The 18,036-nt window shown below is 52.6% G+C and overlaps 2 protein-coding genes and 1 non-coding gene across 3 annotated transcripts in view; 2 read left to right on the top strand and 1 right to left on the bottom strand.

Moving 5' to 3' along the window:
• The window catches only part of LOC149523058 (uncharacterized), a 224,171-nt gene that overhangs the window by 33,822 nt on the left and 172,313 nt on the right, over nucleotides 1–18,036 (bottom strand).
• LOC142821536 (uncharacterized) lies at nucleotides 4,777–15,992 on the top strand. The gene is made up of 9 exons (XM_089771264.1): nucleotides 4,777–5,273; nucleotides 6,386–6,481; nucleotides 7,067–7,297; nucleotides 7,611–7,633; nucleotides 8,303–8,418; nucleotides 8,976–9,035; nucleotides 11,194–11,394; nucleotides 14,017–14,130; nucleotides 14,427–15,992. The coding sequence occupies exons 1-9, from the start codon at nucleotides 4,902–4,904 to the stop codon at nucleotides 15,497–15,499; spliced, it is 2,286 nt and encodes a 761-aa protein (XP_089627390.1). The 5' UTR covers nucleotides 4,777–4,901; the 3' UTR covers nucleotides 15,500–15,992.
• TRNAE-CUC (transfer RNA glutamic acid (anticodon CUC)) lies at nucleotides 17,030–17,101 on the top strand. The gene has a single exon. It is a non-coding gene; the product is annotated as a tRNA-Glu (tRNA).

Raw genomic sequence — 18,036 nt, 5'->3', positions numbered from 1 at the left:
GATCAGCTGTTTGTCGGCAGATCGGGGCAGTCTAGATGCTCGCCTGCCGACATGAAAGCCCTTTGTCAACCTCCCCGGTAAACCTCATCCCACGAGGCATGCCTGAGGTCACACATCAGGCTGGACTAGAAGCTCAGTTTCCAGTGGTTCAGGGGCTGTCTACATGGCTCGCAAAGAGGTGAGTGCAGCACAGACCAGTATAACCTGGCTCGCTGCAATCTGATTCACGTGGGGAACAACCGCAGAGTGGGGGGGCTTCAGCAATCACTCCCTGTCTAGCTTGTGCTTCGATCAAGCCACCCCTGCTCAAAGGAGACAGCGAAGGGCAGAGATGGATATCCGGCAGCCACCTCCTGCCCCCGCTTCTCCCATCTGCTCAGCCCTGCCCCCGGCTTGCTGAGGCCTATGGGGGGAATGCTTCAGAACTAGCCAATTCACTCCCCTCACACTGCAACACCAGCCTAGAGGCACCACAGGGCCTGGCCCCTGGGTCCCCACAGTGTGGGAGAAACCAGGGCCTGACCTGACCCCAAGTGCAAGGGATCCACTGGAGGGCCCTAGTACCAAAATCTCACTGGGCCTCTCTAGGAGGCACTGGTTCCAGTTCAGTCCCAGGGCAGGGGGCAGAGGCTGGCTCACGGAGGAATGGATGGGCTCTGGAGATCCGTCCCTTCTAGGGGGCACCAGCCCCCATCTAACCCCATGTGGGCAGTATAGAATCAAAGAACATTACAGCTGGAAGCGACCTTGAGAGGTCATTGAGTCCAGTCCTCTGCCCTCACGGCTGGACCAAGCACCCAGGGCCGCTCAACACATGGCCCGTGGGCTGCATTCTGTACACGGACAGTTTGTTTGTGCCCTGTGGTGCAGTTTGGGTTTCTGTGGGGATCAACACGTGGCCAGCGAGTGGGAGCCAAAACAAAAAAGTTGTCAGTGTAATGATCTTCTCTTGAGATGCATTTTAGTAGTTAAATTCTTGGACTGTCATTGCTCATGAAAAGTGCTGTCACGTGGGTAGAAATTAGGTAAATATTACATGTTATTAATATCAGTAGAACTGACTTAAATGGAGCCTGTATGTTGTGTAGTCTTGACTTAATCTTTGCATTCATGCCTGTCCATGTGAGAGAAGCTATTTGTATATATTTGCTTGCATATTCAACCACACTTGTGTTGAAGCTGTCAGCATGTTCTGTAAGTATCAGTGTGGCCCCTGCGGCTTCCAAAGTTGAGTTGCCCTAGCTCATCCCTGACAGGTGTCTGTCTAACGTGGTTTTAAATATGTCCAGTAATGGAGATTCCACAATCTCCCTAGGCAATTTACTCCAGTGTTTAACCACCCTGACAGGCAGGAAGTTTTTCCTAATGTCCAGCCTAAACCTCCCTTGCTGCAATTAAGCCCATTGCTTCTCATCCTAATCTCAGAGGCCAAGGAGAACAACTTTTCTTCCTCCTCCTTATGATACTCTTTAAGGATATGTGTACACTAGTCCCCTAGTTCGAACTAGGGAGGCTAATGTAGGCATTCAAAGTTTGCAAATGAAGCCCGGGATTTAAATATCCCGGACTTCATTGGCATCTTCCCGGGCGCCGCCACTTTTAAATGTCTCTTAGTCCGAACTCCGTGCCGGTGGCTACACGCGGCAAGGACTAGATAGTTCGAATTAGAATCTCTAATTCAAACTAACGGTACACCTCATTCCACGAGGAGTAATGGTAGTTCAAATTAGAGATCCTAATTCGAACTACCTACTCCGTGCTGCGTGTAGCCGTGGGCACAGAGTTCGGACTAAGGGACATTTAAAAATGGCGGCACCCGGGAAGATGCAAATGAAGCCCGGGATATTTAAATCCTGGGCTTCATTTGCAACTTCGAATGCCTACATGAGCCTCCCTAGTTCGAACTAGGGGGCTAGTGTAGACATACCCATATATACTTGAAAGCTGCTCTCATGTCCCTTTTCGGTCTTCTTTTTTCCCAGGTAAACAAGGCCAATTCCTTCAGCCGTGCCTCATATCTCATGTTCTCTAGACCTTTCATCATTTGTGTTGATCTTCTCTGGACTTTCTCCAGTTTCTCCACGTTTCCTGAAATGTGGCACCCAGAACTGGACATGATACTCCAGCTGGGGCCTAATGTAGATGGCTCATTCCCGGGCTAGGGGACGTGAGACTGGGCGGTTAATTTCCAATCCTCCCATTTATTATTTTCCTAAGCCAGGAGGGCTCAGTAATTCTGATGGGGGCCCTGCAGGAAGGCAGCCTGCACTGCCCCCTGCCTGCCCTGAGACTGCAGGTGTTAAACAGCTGTCCAGCCCACCCTAGAGGTGACTACTTTTCAGCGTGCCTGAAGCAACACAGCACCAGCAATGGACCGGAGAATGGCTCCCTGGCATGGCTTGCTCATGACTGCTTCAGTCGTGTTGGATGGGCCTCAGCCTCTTTTCTTCCCCTCCCCCGCTTTGCAATGGGGCTGTAGACTCTGGGGAAGATGGCTGGAGGCAGGCAGAGGTGTCTCCCTGCAGCAGATGTAGACACATCTCTGTATTAATCATTTTCTCATTGAAATTTTTAGCTTTGTAGTGAGTCCTTTTACATGGAAACTTTGTATTACGTCTTGGTAGAATAATCCCTAGGACAGAGGCAGAGACTGTCCCTGTGGGGTGAATGAGGTGGGAATGGATAAGGCGGAAGGTGAGCACCTCTGGGCAGTTGCAAAGGTTGGAGAGGGATGGAAGCCAGATCCAGGATCAATGAGCCCTGGGAAGTGGGCCTACTGAAAGGAGACTGGACCTGTGGATGCCTTGGGGGTCAGCAGCAAGGGCCTGCTTTGGGAAGCCCCCTCTTTGGAGGTGACTGTGGCAGCATCGAGACACCACCTAGAAGCAGGCGCCACAGACACTAACTGCAGATTCATGGGACGGCTCTCACAGATCTTGCACATGCATAAGAGGATAGATCTGCACGTGAAGGGGCAGTGGTGTAACGAGGAGGCTGGAGGGGTCAGTTGCCCCTGGGCACCATGCTATGGAGGTACCAATTTATTCCCATTCTGCCTCCCCTCCCCCTCCTCTGTCGTCCCTGAGCTCACGTGCTCCTACTCCGCCTACCACGGGCACCTGGAGCCTCCTCCCTGCCTCTCTGCTCCAACCCCAACCCTCCTCCATCTCGACTGGCAGGTTAGTGCATAGGGGAGCCCAGCCTCAAACTGTAGGGGGTGGGGAGGATGCGGTACAAGAAGCGAATTGTGAGTGTTTTCGACCAGAATCCCCAGTCCGGCTGAATTTGCAACCCATGGACCAGGAGCAAAATGTAGCAAGTCCTGAGCAGTAGCAACGAATTCCATGTCTGCAGGACAGAAACTGCAACGGGAGGAAAAACGGAGAGTAGCACTTTATGCCTATACAGCGGGTCAGACAAAGGCCCCCCCAGCCCCGTGTCCTGTCTGCCCAGTGCCCAGTGCGGGTGCCCCAGGGGGAGGGAACAGAACAGGGATCCCCAGTGACCCGCCCCCTGCGGCCCGTTCCCAGCGTCCTGCAAACAGAGCCCAGAGGCGGGGGGGGGGGGGCAGGGGGGCGGGAGCTGCCTGCCCAGGGCGAGGACCCGGCGCCCCCCCCAGCAGGTGACACGTTCTGGGGCCCGAGCCCGGCCGAGTCCGCGCGCTCCCGCCCCAGTGGCCCGAGAGGCGGGACCGTGTCTCGCGCCGGAGGGGGGCAGGCGGCAGCAGGCGCGTCACTGGGCTCCGCGCTCTCATTGGTTCGTGGAGCCCCGGCCACGCCCACTTTCAAGTCCCGGCCCCGCCCTCAGAGTCTCTGGGCGGCCCCGTCACTCCCGGCCTGAGAGCGGGGCCAGAGGAATCCCCGTCAGAGCAAGGGGCGGGGCAATTCATGTCACTGATGATGCGGCCACGGGGGCGGGCAATTGTGCGTCACTGGGGCGTGACAGCCCGGGGAACCCCTGTCAATCGGAGCGAGAGCAAGGGGCGGAGCAAGCAACGTCACAGTGGGGGGCGGGGTCCGTTGGGCACCAGCTGCGGCCAGTGGCTGCCACGGGGAGCGCTGGGGGCGCCGGGATGCAGAGACAGTGGAGGAGGCGGGGGGAGGGGCAGGGGTTGCACTGCGGCGGGGGAGGGGGGCGCTGCCGGGTGTCAGGCTGCGAGGGGGCTCGTGGGGCTCGGGGGAGATCGGACCCGTGGGAAAGGGCAGCGCATCGCCCCGGCCCGGGTCCCAGCAGCGGAAGCAGCATCTGCCCGGGGCCTGGGGGCGGGGCCAGGCATGTCTCGGTCTGAGCTAAGCCCGGGCGCTGGATTCTCATCGGAATCACTGACCCGCTGCGCATGCGCGGTCTGACCGGGCCCGCCCCATTCCGAACGCCGCGGCCGGGTTTTCAGCGCTTTCCCGACCGTGCTCAGGCCCCGCCCACTTCGCAGCGGCCTGCAGCAGCGTCACGCGCCGCGCGCCCTGAGGTGGGAGCCGTTGTGAGGGGCCGTTGGCGCCGTTACTCGCTGCGGGGGAGGCCGCAGCCCAGCGGGAGGGAGCGGGGCGGGGAATTGGCGCGTCACAAACACTCAACCTGCGCGTGCCCCCCCCCCCGGGCTTCCTGATGCTCGGGGTGTCTGCGGGGGGCGGGGCTGTGAGGGGGCTGCAGAGTGTGCGGGGGGGGGGGATTTAAACACAGGGTGGGGAGGGGCACAGAGACCGGGGGGGGGGTCTGGCTGGGGCAGGGGGCTGAGGGGCGGGGGGGGGGGGTGAGCGAAGCTTTGAGGGACTTTTTTGGTTTTTATTTTTGATTTTTTTTGTAGCCTCAGTGCTGGTGCCTCAGACCCCCCCCCCGGGGCCTGACCCCCCATTGCTGAGCTCAGGACAGTGACACGGCCCCGGTCCCCCGGCCCAGAGGCAGCCATGGCTGCAGAGAGCCCCGTGGAAAGTGTCCGGGAGGAAGCGCCGCGTCCCGTCTGTCTGGAGGATTTCACAGCCCCTGTCACTCTGGAGTGTGGGCACAATTCCTGCCAGGCCCCCCTCAGCCCTCAGGGCAGAGACACTGAGCAGCAGGGACCCCTCCGGCCCAACCGGCAGCTGGTAAACATGGTGGAACTAGCCAAGCCGCTGAGTTTCCAGGCAGCAAAGAGAGCAAGATGGGACGGGGTGTGTGGGGAGCACCAGGAGGCTCTGAAGCTGTTCTGTGAAGAGGATCAAACTCCCATCTGTGTGGTGTGTGACAGATCCCAGGCTCACATGGTGGTATCCAAACAGGAAGCTGCCCAGGCGTACAAGGTACAAAGTTACTGTCCAGTGCATTTTAATTACAGCATTATTTCACTGACAGTTACCGGGCACAATTGTGTCACAGCTCTGTAAAACCTGCAAGAGATGCTGTAAAAAGTAAATTCTCTGCCTTTGTGGCAGTTTACATAAGATACCTGATGTGGGAAATGTTTCTCTGAGGCTCTGAATCCTGAAACCCAGCCCTCACTGGTGACAGGAGGGGTGTCTGCACAAGGGAAGGTGTTAACAATCAGAGAGGTTTAGATCACAGGAGGTTGCTGGGCTGGATGCTGTGCGGGGCCCCGAGGGCCTTCACTCCACCCATAGCAGGACTTCAGGAAGTGCAGGTCCATGCCAGACACAACTAGGATTCAACTGGATTGTAGCAAGAGTTCAAACTGGTTAACTGAAGAGCTAATGCTTATCGGTGCCAGTTACTGGTTAAACTCCCCACTGCCCCACCAGTGCCTGCTTTCCTCTGGCAGCTAACGTCAGTCTGCAGCTGCTGGGAGTTCCCAGCAGTCCTTGTGGCCAACCCCGGCAGACCTTAAGAGAGATCCCCGGCCCAGGAGAGCCCATTTCCGCTACCAGCCCTGCCAGTCAGCAGGTTAAAAAACTCCTGTCACTGATAAAATTGTAATCGGTTACATGATTAGTATTGTTGACCACTTTTACCTCTCTAATCCCCACCTGCATCATTCTTTATAAAGGTGCCACCACTGATCCTTCCTCTGCCTTCACAAGTGTCCTGCTGCATCCGCAGTCTCCTCCTGTGTCTTTTTCTATGGACAAACCCATGTCCAGGGCTGAGTCCCTGCTAGGCAGCGGCAGAGCTCTGCATAGGGGGGAGGGATAGTTCAGTGGTTTGAGCATTGGCCTGCTAAACCCAGGGTTGTTAGTTCGCTCCTTTCAGAGGCCATTTGGGACAAAAATTTGTCAGTGGTGGTACTTGGTCCTGCTGTGAAGGCAGCGGACTGGACTCGATGACTTTCCAAGGTCCCTTCCAGTTCTAGGAGATAGGCAATCTGCATTATATTATAAAACTGGGACTCTCTTAAAGGCAGACAAATGGGCTCCTGACATCTGATGGGGTTTGCCCTCATGCTTATCTGTTTCTTCAGGAAAAACTGGAAGTCCATTTGAAGACTCTGAGGGAAGAGAGAGAAAAGGTGCTGGGAAGGAAAACAACAGCAGAAGGGACACGCCAGGAGTATCTGGTAGGTGCCTGTGGTTTGAAACAGCAGGGACTGGCAGTGGGAGGGTTGTTAGGAGGCAGACTCCTGTGTGGCTTTGCTGAGGTTGGGCTTGTTTGTGTTTCTTCTGGATTGTGGATTGCAGGGTGAGATCCATGTGTAGACAGGCCCTGAGCATCCATGTCAGCACATGAGTTAATGTCCAGCCTTTGTAGCTTTCCCAGAAATCCTCCCCAAGGGAGCTGAGTGTCCCCCTAAAGGGTTGTCTGCTCACTTGGTGTATTAACGTTTCCTCCTGTTTCCTTCCTGGGTATCTCTGTCAGAGTGGTGCTAAGTCCTGCCTCGTGCTGCTCAGGGTCCGAATTTCCAGAGCCCATGAATAACAAAAGAAGCTGCCCATGACAGACATGGGAACATCCCTTTCAGAGGGACACAGGCCAAAGGAGATGCTGGGAGAGATGCATCTGCCTACTAACCACAAAGTAGAGTCAAATGTCACACATTTTAGGGTTTTCCAAGAAATTCTCCCTACCGCGCACTCAGCTCTCCATGAAAGGATCCTGGGCTCCTTTCATGCCCTTGACCAACCCTTTCCCTGTTTCCATACAGAAATGGACCCAAGCAGAGAGGCAGAGGATTGTGGCCGAGTTTCAGCAGCTGCGGCAGTTCCTGGAGGAACAAGAACGACTTCTGCTGGCCCAGCTGGAGAAGCTGGACGAGGAGATTGGGAGGCTCCAGACTGACACTGTCGGGAAACTCTCTGCACAGATTTCCCATCTCAGCAAGGGGATCAGTGACCTGGAGGGGAAGTGTCAGAAGCCAGCGAGTGAATTCCTGCAGGTGAGACTGAGGGAGAAACGTCTCAGCTCCCCACACAGGGAAGGGAGGCTCCTGAATCACAAGTGCTGAGGTCCAGCCGTCAGATCTGGATGTAACTCCACTCCATGTGCATTGCTGCCATGTGAGTAACTGCCGTGCTTTGTAAAGTTACAGGCACAGAGCTAATAGAGATTGTAAAGCCCCATTCACTCAGGGGATCCATGTTCTTGGGGTCAGGGCAGGGGCTCTCTTCCCCTGTTTGCAAAATCCCTTCCCTGATGTCCCCTGTGTGTGTCCAATGGGACTGAGAGTCTTTTCTGTGTCTTTTTTCTAGGACATCAGGAGCACCCTGAGTAGGTATGTGGCTCTCACTCCCCTCACGCTGCACAGCTCAGGGAAAGAGCTTGGAGCTGATGTTAGCACCACATCTCCACAGGGCTCTAAGAGCCAAATGTTAGACACGAATATCTCTGACTCATTTAATTCTGAGGGTCTCACCCTCACACAGCAGACTCTGGAATTCCCCATTCAGGGCACAGTCTGACTTCAAGTGTTTCCTGGAGCTGTCACCTCCCTGGGGACTGTGGGGTGGAACATGGGCCTGTCACTGCTGTGCACTGGGCACATTCAGCCCAGGGCAGCAAGGACCAAGAGTCTGTCCCACCTGAGGGCTGTTTGGAGACCTATGTGGAAGGAGCTGGGGATGGAGGAGCTGGTGTCTCAGTCTAGTCCCTACTGGACAGATTCCTTCAGCCCTTCACCTGGGAACCTCCTGTCCCTCAACGCCTAGAGGCCAAGGAGTGAGTTAGCCATGAAGACTCAATTCCCCTTTTGTCCCCCAGCTAGTCTCCCCAGGACAGAAGTGAAGAATAGCAATGGGACCTTTCAGGGGAAGGTTGCATGGCCATGGACTGTGTTGCTGGGAAAATTGGAGGAATTCTGACTCCAGACCTATTAGGGCTGAGACTCACTAGCCAGAACTTAGCAGCAAATGAAATACAATCACATGGAATTGTTTCTGTCCAGGTGTGAGACGGGGCAGTTCCAGCTGCCGGAAGAGATTTCTCCTGAACTAGAAGAACAAGTCAGAGGTTTCTCCCAGAGAATGATTGCTCTGTCAGAGACTCTGAGGGAGTTCAAAGGTACCTAGAAGGGATGGATTAGGGGAAAGTGGTTCAAGTATCTGAGACCATTGAATCTGGCCTATGAAGCCAACCTTCCCCTGCCTCAATTCCCACATGGAGAATGATGGTCCCATCACACTGCTCTCCTTAGAGACACTGAGCGAAGAGACCCAACTGCTTGCAGATAGAGCCAGGGGTTTGCAAACTCTGAACCTCCCATTCAGAGATCAAAATGGCTAAAGTTACTGTGATGACCACGTGTTCCACCACCACAGCTCCAGGTTATGATAAGAGGCAGTAAGTGAATGAGAAGCCAAGTGGGAGGGGGTGAGGAGGGAAAAGTAAATCTCACTTACAGCTTGTCTCTCCTGGGACAGGTTGCGGGGATGTTGGTTCCATTGCTGGGAGGTGCCTGAGTGAGAGAAGGAATGAAAGTTTCAGACTGTTTCATACTCAGTTCCTGAGTGTGTCTCTGTCTGGTCTCTGATACAAGTGAAACGCAGAGTTCAGAGAGGGGACATTGTTATAAATAGGAGAGCCTGGAGTCTCACCTCTCTTATCCCTTCCCCCACCAGACACTCTGCCCTCTGCACTGGAGAGAGCAAGAGGAAAATCCCTGGGAGCTTTCAGACAGGGTGAGTTTGCAGGTGGAGATTCTTTAAATGATGAGAAAATTCCAGTGAAAACATTTTCATGGGATTGTCATTGAAGTTACCAACCAGACCCAGTGACCATGGCGAGCACAGCCCTAAATCTCAGCCACTGATCAGTGAGGAGCCCCAGGGGTGCTGCATGGGGACCTGTGGACACTTGGAGAAACACTGGTCTATGAGTTTGTGATGCTAAAGGGGTGAAGTTAAAGTGCACAGCGGACAGCACATTCAAGTTGAGATTTCACTGCTCAGTCAGTTTCAATATGGGGTTGGTTTCAAGCAATAAATAGGCTGAGAGCTGCCTTGCTTCCACTATATCAGTTCATTCAAGGCAAGAAACTGCTGGATCCCCAAGGGCTGTTACGTCTAGTGCAGGCCTGGGTAAAATACACCCCATGGGTCGGATCCATCCTACCAAGCCATTGGATCCAGCCCACAGATGCCACCCCCCATCTCAAGTCACTCAGAAAGCTACTGAGCTTTCGTGGGCCAGACCCACTTCCTCAGATCAAATAGTGGGGTATATATGGTTGTGACTATTTTCTTCCACTATTTGATCTGAGGAAGTGGGTCTGGCCCACGAAAGCTCATCATCTAATAAACCATCTTGTTAGTCTTTAAAGTGCTACATAGTCCTGTATTTTGTTTCAGCGACACCAGACTAACACGGCTACATTTCTATCAGAAAGCTACTGTGAGTCTGGAGGGGAGGAGGGAAGGCTTCAGGTGCTGCTTCCACCCCCAGGACAATTTCATTGGTCAGTTTCTGGCCAGAAACAAAGCACCGTGCCCCCTTCCCTCTGGGTCATAATTATTCACACAACCACATGGCCCTGCAGCCTGTGAGAGGGTCGGGCAGGCTCCCTGCCTTCCTGAGGTGCTTGGCCTCTGGCCAGGAGTCACTCAGATAAGTCTCCTGTCCAGAGCTTGCCTCTGCCACCCCAACCTCTCCCTTCCCCTCCTAATCTCTGCTCCCCACTCCTGCCCTCTGCTTTGCATACCCAAACTCTGTCCTCCTCCTGCAGCTATATATGCAAGAGCTCTCAGTGGTCAGAAACCCACAGTCCCTTACTTGTCCACTCAGCCACTTATCTAAATTAAAGTTGCTTTTAATATCTAATGCGTAGTTGGCTAATACAGTGTCCTAGATCACAGCCTGCCTCCTTCACTCAAACTCTCTCTTAGACCCCTCTACCTGTCCTGCATCCCACACCGTTATCCCAAGATTGCTTCCTTCTCCCAATGTCCATCCCAGAGCCTGCATTTCCTGCATTAATGTCATGGAAGAGTGCAGCTCTCAGCCACTTTCCATTTGCCTCCCCCCCCCCATCAAAATGTATTGCCCATGCCATTGACTGAATAAGGCTCAGCAAGAGCCAATAAGTTAAAGCTGAAGCCAGACTATTTCAGGCTAGAAGGGGCATAAATGGTTGATGGGGAAGAGGATTTGCTGCTGAAACAAATGAGCAAAGAACTGGTGGATTCTCCATCTCTTGATGTCTTCAAATCACTGGGGGACTTTCTAGAAAATACACTGTGGGGAAACAGAGCTTTGTGCCTGGGTAACTGGACTAAGTGTAATGGCTTGTGCCACAGAGGGGGTCAGGCCGCATAACTGAGGATATCTTCTGATCCCATTAATTCATGAATGTTAAGATCTCACCCTGGAAACACTCAGCACCCGTGTTTAATAATAAGCATCTGAATGGTGGTGTTAACTTCACTGGCTCTCTGTTGTGGAAAGGGTTTATAATGTCTCTTGTCAGATGAGAGAGCAAAGTTTGTGCTGCAAATCTGTGAATGAAGAGTGGGGGTTTTAAATACAGCAGCCTGCATTTAACCTATGTCCATATTCAGGCAGATGAATATGTGGCTTGTTATCAGAAACACTGGGTGCTGAGAACTAAATCCCATAGTGGCAGAGGCAGTAGTGTTGTAACTTACGCCAGGTACAGACAGAAATGAATGTGTATTTGGGATCTAACTCCTGTGCGCTGTTTATGGAATATCTAGCCTAAAACTTTTGCCCACAATGGCAGAATCTAGCATGTGTGTCACCACGGACAGAGTCTGGGCAGAATGGGGATGTGGAAAGGATTAAAGCCCCTTCTGAAATGTCTCCCTCTTCTCTCCCTACCAGGCTGCAGATCACCCATGTTTGTCTCCAGCTCAGCCCCTGCCCTGCAGAGCCAGGGACAGGAAATGGCCGTGGCGGAGCCTGTGAGCTTCGAGGAGGTGGCTGTGTGTTTCTCTGAGGAGGAATGGGCTCTGCTGGACCCGGGCCAGAGAGCCCTCTACAGGGATGTGATGCAGGAGAATTATGAGGCTGTGAACTGGCTGAGTAAGGATTCCTGTCCCCTTGGGTAACAGCAGCTGGGTGGGCTCTGGAGCATCTGGGTTGGGTTTGGTTCAGGGTTATTCATTGCCTCTGCCCCCAATGTCAGGAGTATCTGCCCCAATAATCCTGGCTCTTGTGTGAAAGACTGTCCCCTCCGTGACCCCTCCCAGGGAAAGCAGGTTCAGGTCTCGTTCCACTTCCCCGCTATCTTGCCCATCTTGTGCTTTGACCAGAGGTGTGAGTGGAAGGGCTCAGGCAGGAACAGCAGGTACCAGAGGTCAGGGTCAGGGTCTGGGTCTGGCTGCTGTTAGTGGCTGCAGAGTCCCCATGTGGCAGTGTGCTCAGGCACTGGAAGGAGGGTGCGGTTCCCAGAGTCCTTCCCTGCCTGTAGCTAATCTCTGTGACATGCTGGTACTTGTCAGTGAGAGGGGCTGGATGCTGGGGCTTAGGGAGGATGGATGAGGCAGTTGACGCTCTGCGAGTATTTTGTCCGAGATAGCTCTGTAGTAGAGAAACGTGAGCAGAGCTTTCCATGCATTTCAGGCACATGCTGGGTTTCCTTTCAAAAGTTCAGCTTCATTCTCTCTGGGGCTCACTTGTCTCTCTGTTCAGTGGAGATAAATCACGTCACCTGTCTTGTCTTTTTATATCTTCGGGTAGGAACTTTTTCTTCCTGTGTGAATGTCTGGCTTTATGCTCAGGAGACCTGTGATCAGTTCTCTGCCTGTCACAGTCCTCCTGTGTGACCTTGATCAAGTCCCTTAGGCTCTCTGTGTGCAGTCACCTCTCTCTTTACTAGCTTTTATAGAGTGTCTCTGTTGCTCAGGGCTGGAAAGGATACCTACACTAAAGAGGGGTGATGCTTAGCTCCATATGAGCACTGCGATAGCACAGTGAGATCCTGATTTATGCCAGAGTTCCCGGGTGCTGCTGTGATTGATAATTTTGCTTTCTGCAGTGACTGCAGTGCCATATGAATTGCTGCTAGCACCACAGAGCGTTGATACGGCTGTTCAGGGCGGATCTTTCTGGAGCCTTGATGCCAGCGGCACTGGCAGAGCGTGCAGCTTATCCATGCAGCACAGCACAGGGTTACCGCTAAGAAAGACCCAGGCTCCATTCGGAGACTAAGGCACTCGGCCAGGTTTATTGTGAAAGGAGCAGGGTGCTAGTGTCCCAGCTCCTCAGGCACAGGTATAGTGAGACTTGTCCCAACCCAATAATGGTACCAGCTCAGTCAGCAGCTAGAACACTGCCCCTCAGCCAGTATCAACATGCTCCTCCTATGCCTTCTCCTCTCATATTGACCAAAATAAAATGCATGTTGCTTTCCATGTGTTGCTACCCCACTTGGCCTTCTGCCTGTTTGTTTGAACAAAACATCCATATCCATTATCCCCTCATCCCGCTCTTGTGCACAAGGGTCAGTGAGCTATCTGTTAGGACTGTGTGTTTGCAGTTACTGCAGAGAGCGGTGTGTTGATTGCCTTCCTCCTGCTCAGGAATGTGATTTCTTGGTTAGTTGATAGCAGTGCTCCACCATTCTGCCAAAACCTGGCTTGTTTTAGTTCCAAAATAATGGAGATAAACAAGATAATCCTAGTCATCAGATCAGAATTTTCCCATTGACTCATCACACAGCACACTTCGCACAAGCTGTCTTGCGATTGTGTGACAGTGGTAGCACAATGATCTCTATTGTGGCTCTTCTGAACACTAAATGCAGGTCCGAGAAGGGGTGGATGCAAAGCTATGGGGAAGGCGCTCACAAGGTGCAAATGTGGTAGATTCTGTGCCTCCCTGGAGCGGCCCCAAATCAAAGGCCGGGCTCACTAGAAGGGGCAGACTGGGAAACCACACAAAGGCTGCTGCTGGCAGAATAGAACCGAGGCTACAGACGGGGAGCTGAATAACAGCCACAAGCACCAGAGAAGCAGCACTGCTCAGCTCCACCCTGGCTGGTCGCTGGAGAAGTCTGGCACCACCCTGGGCAGCTGCGGGAAAGGCAGCTGTTGTGGGCAGCTAGCAAGGCCCACCCAGACACAGGAAGTTGGGATCAGGAGTCAGGAGCATAGGCAGGGCCTGAAGCAGCCTGTCAAGGTTTCACTTAGCTGCTCAGACAACTTCCTCTGCCTCCTTCTGGCCCAAGTAGAACATCTGAGCCAAAGAGCAGGGGGAGCCCAGCCCACCAGCCAGGAGCTTTGTGGACAAAGCCTTGGGGAGCTAGAGCTAGTCCTTCTTCTCCAAGTCCTAGTGACCTGGCATGTGGCCGCTACAGTCTGAGCGCCTTGGTGTCAGACCTGCCAGCCCTCCCTAGAGCTCCCCTTGTGAGCAGTGTGTCCCTGTCCTGCTCTGAGATACTGGGGATGAGGGGGATGGAATGGGCTTTGAGGGGGACTGAGTTGTACCCTAGAGAGTGCAGCAGAGTGCTCAGCTCCCCTGGGGAAAGAGCTGGGCCATTCTCAAGGTGGGGGGAGGGGATGCGCCTTTACTGCAGGTGTGTGTGTTCTGGGCTTTTGGAAAGGAGCCTCTCTGGATGGGTGACTCAGATCCTGACTCTGGAAGCAGTAATGGCGGAGACCTTAATGAACAAGATCAGCACTTGATTAATTACTCTCCAAACAGGATTTCCAGTCTCTGAAGTTCATGTGCTCTCCTGGGTGGAGCGAGAGGAGGAGTTGCAGGTCCCAGATCACCAGAGCTGTGAGGAAGGGGAGATCATCAGTGGCATCCACACAGGTGAGCAATCAGTTAAATTGCCTCAGAAACCAACTTATAGCAGGTGTTAGTTGTGTGTTTTCATGAAGTCTGTCTGATTCTTTAACCTGTCTTCAACTGGAGCCAGAGCATGGTGGATGAGGAAAGGCTGGGTTTTCTCTTCTGTGGAAGAGTTGTGAAGAAGGAGGGTGAACTCAGCTCATGATAATTCAATCATTATTTGAGCATGTGTCCCCTTTTCTATTCCTCTTTTAGAGTTTTCTTTCAGCTCATCATAGACAATAACTCCTGTCTGGATTATTTCTCTATCCCAACAGGTGATGGGATGCTGACTGAGAACCATGATCTTCAGCAGGACGGACCGGAGCAAGTGTCTCCATGTGGGATGTTACTGGGAAGACCTGAAGGGCATGTTTCCCAGCTATGTGAGCAGGGAGAGACTTGTGAGAATCAGCATAGCCCAGAAGGGCAGCATGGAAACCATCCACGAAGTGGACAGGATAAATCCAGTCACAGGAGCAGAGGGGAGAAAAGAAACACAGAAACCATTCAACAGAAAATCCCCCATCAACAGTCACCCTGCACTTGTAGTGACTGTGAAACTCTTATTGAACACCAAAGAGCCCACACAGGAGAGAAGCCCTTCAAGTGCTCTGACTCTGGGAAAAGCTTCAGTCAGCACTTGCACTTTACGAACCATCAGATACTACATATAAGAGACACACCCCATAACTGCTCTGACTGTGGGAAAAGCTTCAGTAGAAGCGATCACCTTGTAAGACATAGGAGGACCCACACAGGAGACAAACCTTTCAATTGCTCTGACTGTGGGAAAAGCTTTCTGAGCAGCTCAAACCTTGTTACACATAGAAGAGCCCATACAGGGGAGAAACCCTTCAACTGCTCTGACTGTAGGAAAAGCTTCCGTCAGAATTCACACCTTGTTAACCATAGGAGGACCCACTCAGGAGACAAACCTTTCAGTTGTTCTGAGTGTGGGAAAAGCTTCAGTAGAAGCGAATACCTTGTTACCCATAGGAGGACCCACACAGGAGACAAACCTTTCAATTGCTCTGACTGTGGGAAAAGTTTTAGTACAAATTCAGAGCTTGTTATCCATAGGAGGACCCACACAGGGGAGAAACCTTTCAATTGCTCTGATTGTGGGAAAAGCTTCAGGAAGAGGTCAAACCTTGTTACACATAGGAGAACTCACACAGGAGAGAAACCTTTCAATTGCTTTGACTGCGGGAGACACTTCAGTCAGAAGTCACAGCTTGTTATACATAGAAGAACCCACACAGGAGAGAAACCCTTTAACTGCTCTGACTGTGGGAAAAGCTTCAGTAGAAGCTCACACCTTGTTACACACAGGAGAACCCACATATGAGAGCTACCTTTCACCTGCTCTGACTGCAGGGAAAGCATTAGTCGGTGCTCCTGCCTTACTAACCATCAGATAAAACATAGTCGCCTCATAACAGTTCTGATTGCAGAAAAGGCTTCAAACACAGGTCAAACTTTAATATAAGAATGGTCATACTGGGTGAGACCAAAAGTCCATCTAGCCTAGCATCCTGTCTTCCAACAGTGGCCAGTACCAGATGCCCCAGAGGCAGTGGACCGAAGATCATGAACAAGCAATTTGTCTCCTGCCATCCTTCTCCAGCCTTTGACAAACAGAGGCGAGGGGCACCATTCCTTACCCCCTCGCTAATATCCTTTCATGGACCTAATCTCCATGATTTTATGTAGCTCTTTTTTAACCTCTGTTACAGTCCTAGCCTTCACAGCCTCCTCTGGCAAGGAGTTCCACAGGTTGACTGTGCGCTGTGTGAAGAACTTTCTATTATTACTTTTAAACATGCTACTCATTAATTTCATGTGTTGTTCTCTAGTTCTTATATTATGGGAACAAGTAAATAGTTTTTCTTTATTCACCCTCTTCCCACCACTCATGATTTTATATATATACCTCTATCATATCCCCCTCAGTCTCTTCTTTCTGAACTGAAAAGCCTCAATCTCAACGCACTTCTTGGTGTGTGTCAAGCCAGGCCCTGCAAGGAGCCACCAGGGCAGGAACCAGCCCTTGGAGCTCGGCTTGCACCGGAACCGGCAGTTTTCCACCATGTCTCCCTTTAGAAGAGGTGACTTGTTCCCCTTCCTCTCACCTCACGTCTCCCTTGTCTCCATTCCGTAGCGCTGCCCGAGAGGGAGCTTTCCCAATCTCCATTGGTATTTCCTGGGGCTTTGTGTAGGGGATTGGGCTTCGCCATCTTCTCTGCTGGAAATGCCTCTTCTTTGGAAAGCAGCTCCCAGGAGCTCATGGAACTTCTTCTTCTCAGCTTGGAAAAGGGACAAGCAAGGGGCGATGGGACAGGGGTTTATGTAATGATGACAGGGGTGCCAAAAGCAAATAAGAAATTATTTTTTCGCCTACTTAAGAACCAGGGTGACAGAATGAAACTGGTAAGTAACCGAGTTAAAGAGGAAGCATTTTTGCACCCAGTGGAACTCCTTGCCAGAGGATGTTGCGAAGGTGAAATCTACAAGAAGGTCCAAAAAAGAACTGGATAATTTAATGCAGGAAAGGTCAATCAATGGCATTTCACCAGAATGGACAGGGCAAGTGTCCCTAGCTGATGTATACCTGAAGCTGGGAATGGAGGGATCACTTAATAACTGTCTGTGCTGAGGATTCCCTCCGGACAATGAAATTGGCTGCTGTTGTGAGACAGGATCCTGGGCTAGTTGGACAACTGGCATGGCCCAGTCTGGCTGCTTTGATGTTCTATTTGTCTGTTCTTGTCCCCTCTGGGCAAGAGAGAATGGACCCCCCCCCCCCCCCATCCGCAAGGAGACAGAAAATGGCCTGCGAAAGGCTAGTGTAAGTGAGCAAGGAGACTTGTTTTATGTGTCCCTGATGGTCTAGTGGTTAGGATCCAGCACTCTCACTGCTGTGGCCTGGGTTCAATTCCCAGTCAGGGAAACCAGCTGCAACTTTCCAAAACATGTCCCTAGTCAATCTTCTTCCCACATATTACAGCAGCTGACACCTAGCATGGGGCTAATCCTAACCCCTCCCCCTTGGCTGGGCACTGCCTGGACTCAGGCCTCCCCAGTGCCAGCCTAAGGGCTCTGGAGAGGACAGGGCAGCTCCAGGGGCAGAGTCCTTTACTCTGAAGTAGTTCAAACCCAGCCCCTTGGTTCCAACTAATTAACATTACTCCTCATTTTTTGCCCTCTGTGCCTACCTCCCAACCTCAACATACCCCAACACATCCCCTTCCCTCTCCCTCTCCCCCTCCCCTTGCTGGTAACACAAACAGGACTTTTCCCTGTTGAAAGAACAAACTCTCTGGTTTTTATGTGGGGAATGTAGAACTGGGGAGGGGCTGGGGAAAGACCCTGAGGGGGAGGAGGCTGGGAGGAAGGGCTAAGGTTGGGGCTGGCGCTGGCACCTTCCTCTGATGGTCCCACTGCCTCATGTCAGGGGCCTCAGCAGCGAGAAGCGAGAAGCTGGTTCAGAGGAACTTGAGCTGCTGGGCCACTGAAGCAGGCCCCCAGCAGCAGCCTCTGTGCAAGGCTCACACGCTCCAGGCCTCCCGGTCATATTGAGTCTCCCCATGTGGCTTGGGCTCCAGAGCCTGCCCCCCAGCTGGTGCCTTGAGGTAGCCACTGCAGCAGCAGGAATTTGGGCATCAGGTCCCCTGCTTTTGGGGACAGGAAGCCAGGCCCAGGCCCTTTTAGCCACTGGAGCTGTACAGGCTGGAGCCTCCCCCTACCAGATCTCTGCCCTGCTTCCTGCAAAGCTCTCAGTCTTTTGCTTGTTTCTGTTTCCCTGTCCATAGCAGGCAGCTAAAGGAAGGGAAGTTACCAAACCAAACACCCCTGTGGCCAGCATGGGGCTTGAACCCAAGACCT

The sequence above is a fragment of the Pelodiscus sinensis genome, chromosome 19 (assembly GCF_052426305.1).
Source record: "Pelodiscus sinensis isolate ZL-2025 chromosome 19, ASM5242630v1, whole genome shotgun sequence".
Classification (NCBI taxonomy): domain Eukaryota; kingdom Metazoa; phylum Chordata; order Testudines; family Trionychidae; genus Pelodiscus; species Pelodiscus sinensis.
The sequence above is the reverse complement of the archived record's forward strand: the minus strand, read 5'-3'. Positions and strand labels throughout refer to the sequence as shown.

Excerpts from the sequence above, each read along its gene's own strand:
- LOC142821536 (XM_089771264.1), top strand. The coding sequence starts at position 4,902 with ATGGCTGCAGAGAGCCCCGTGGAAAGTGTCCGGGAGGAAGCGCCGCGT. Across the intron at positions 11,395-14,016 it reads TGAGGCTGTGAACTGGCTGA|GATTTCCAGTCTCTGAAGTT; the intron begins GTAAGGATTCCT and ends CTCTCCAAACAG. Across the intron at positions 14,131-14,426 it reads CATCAGTGGCATCCACACAG|GTGATGGGATGCTGACTGAG; the intron begins GTGAGCAATCAG and ends CTATCCCAACAG.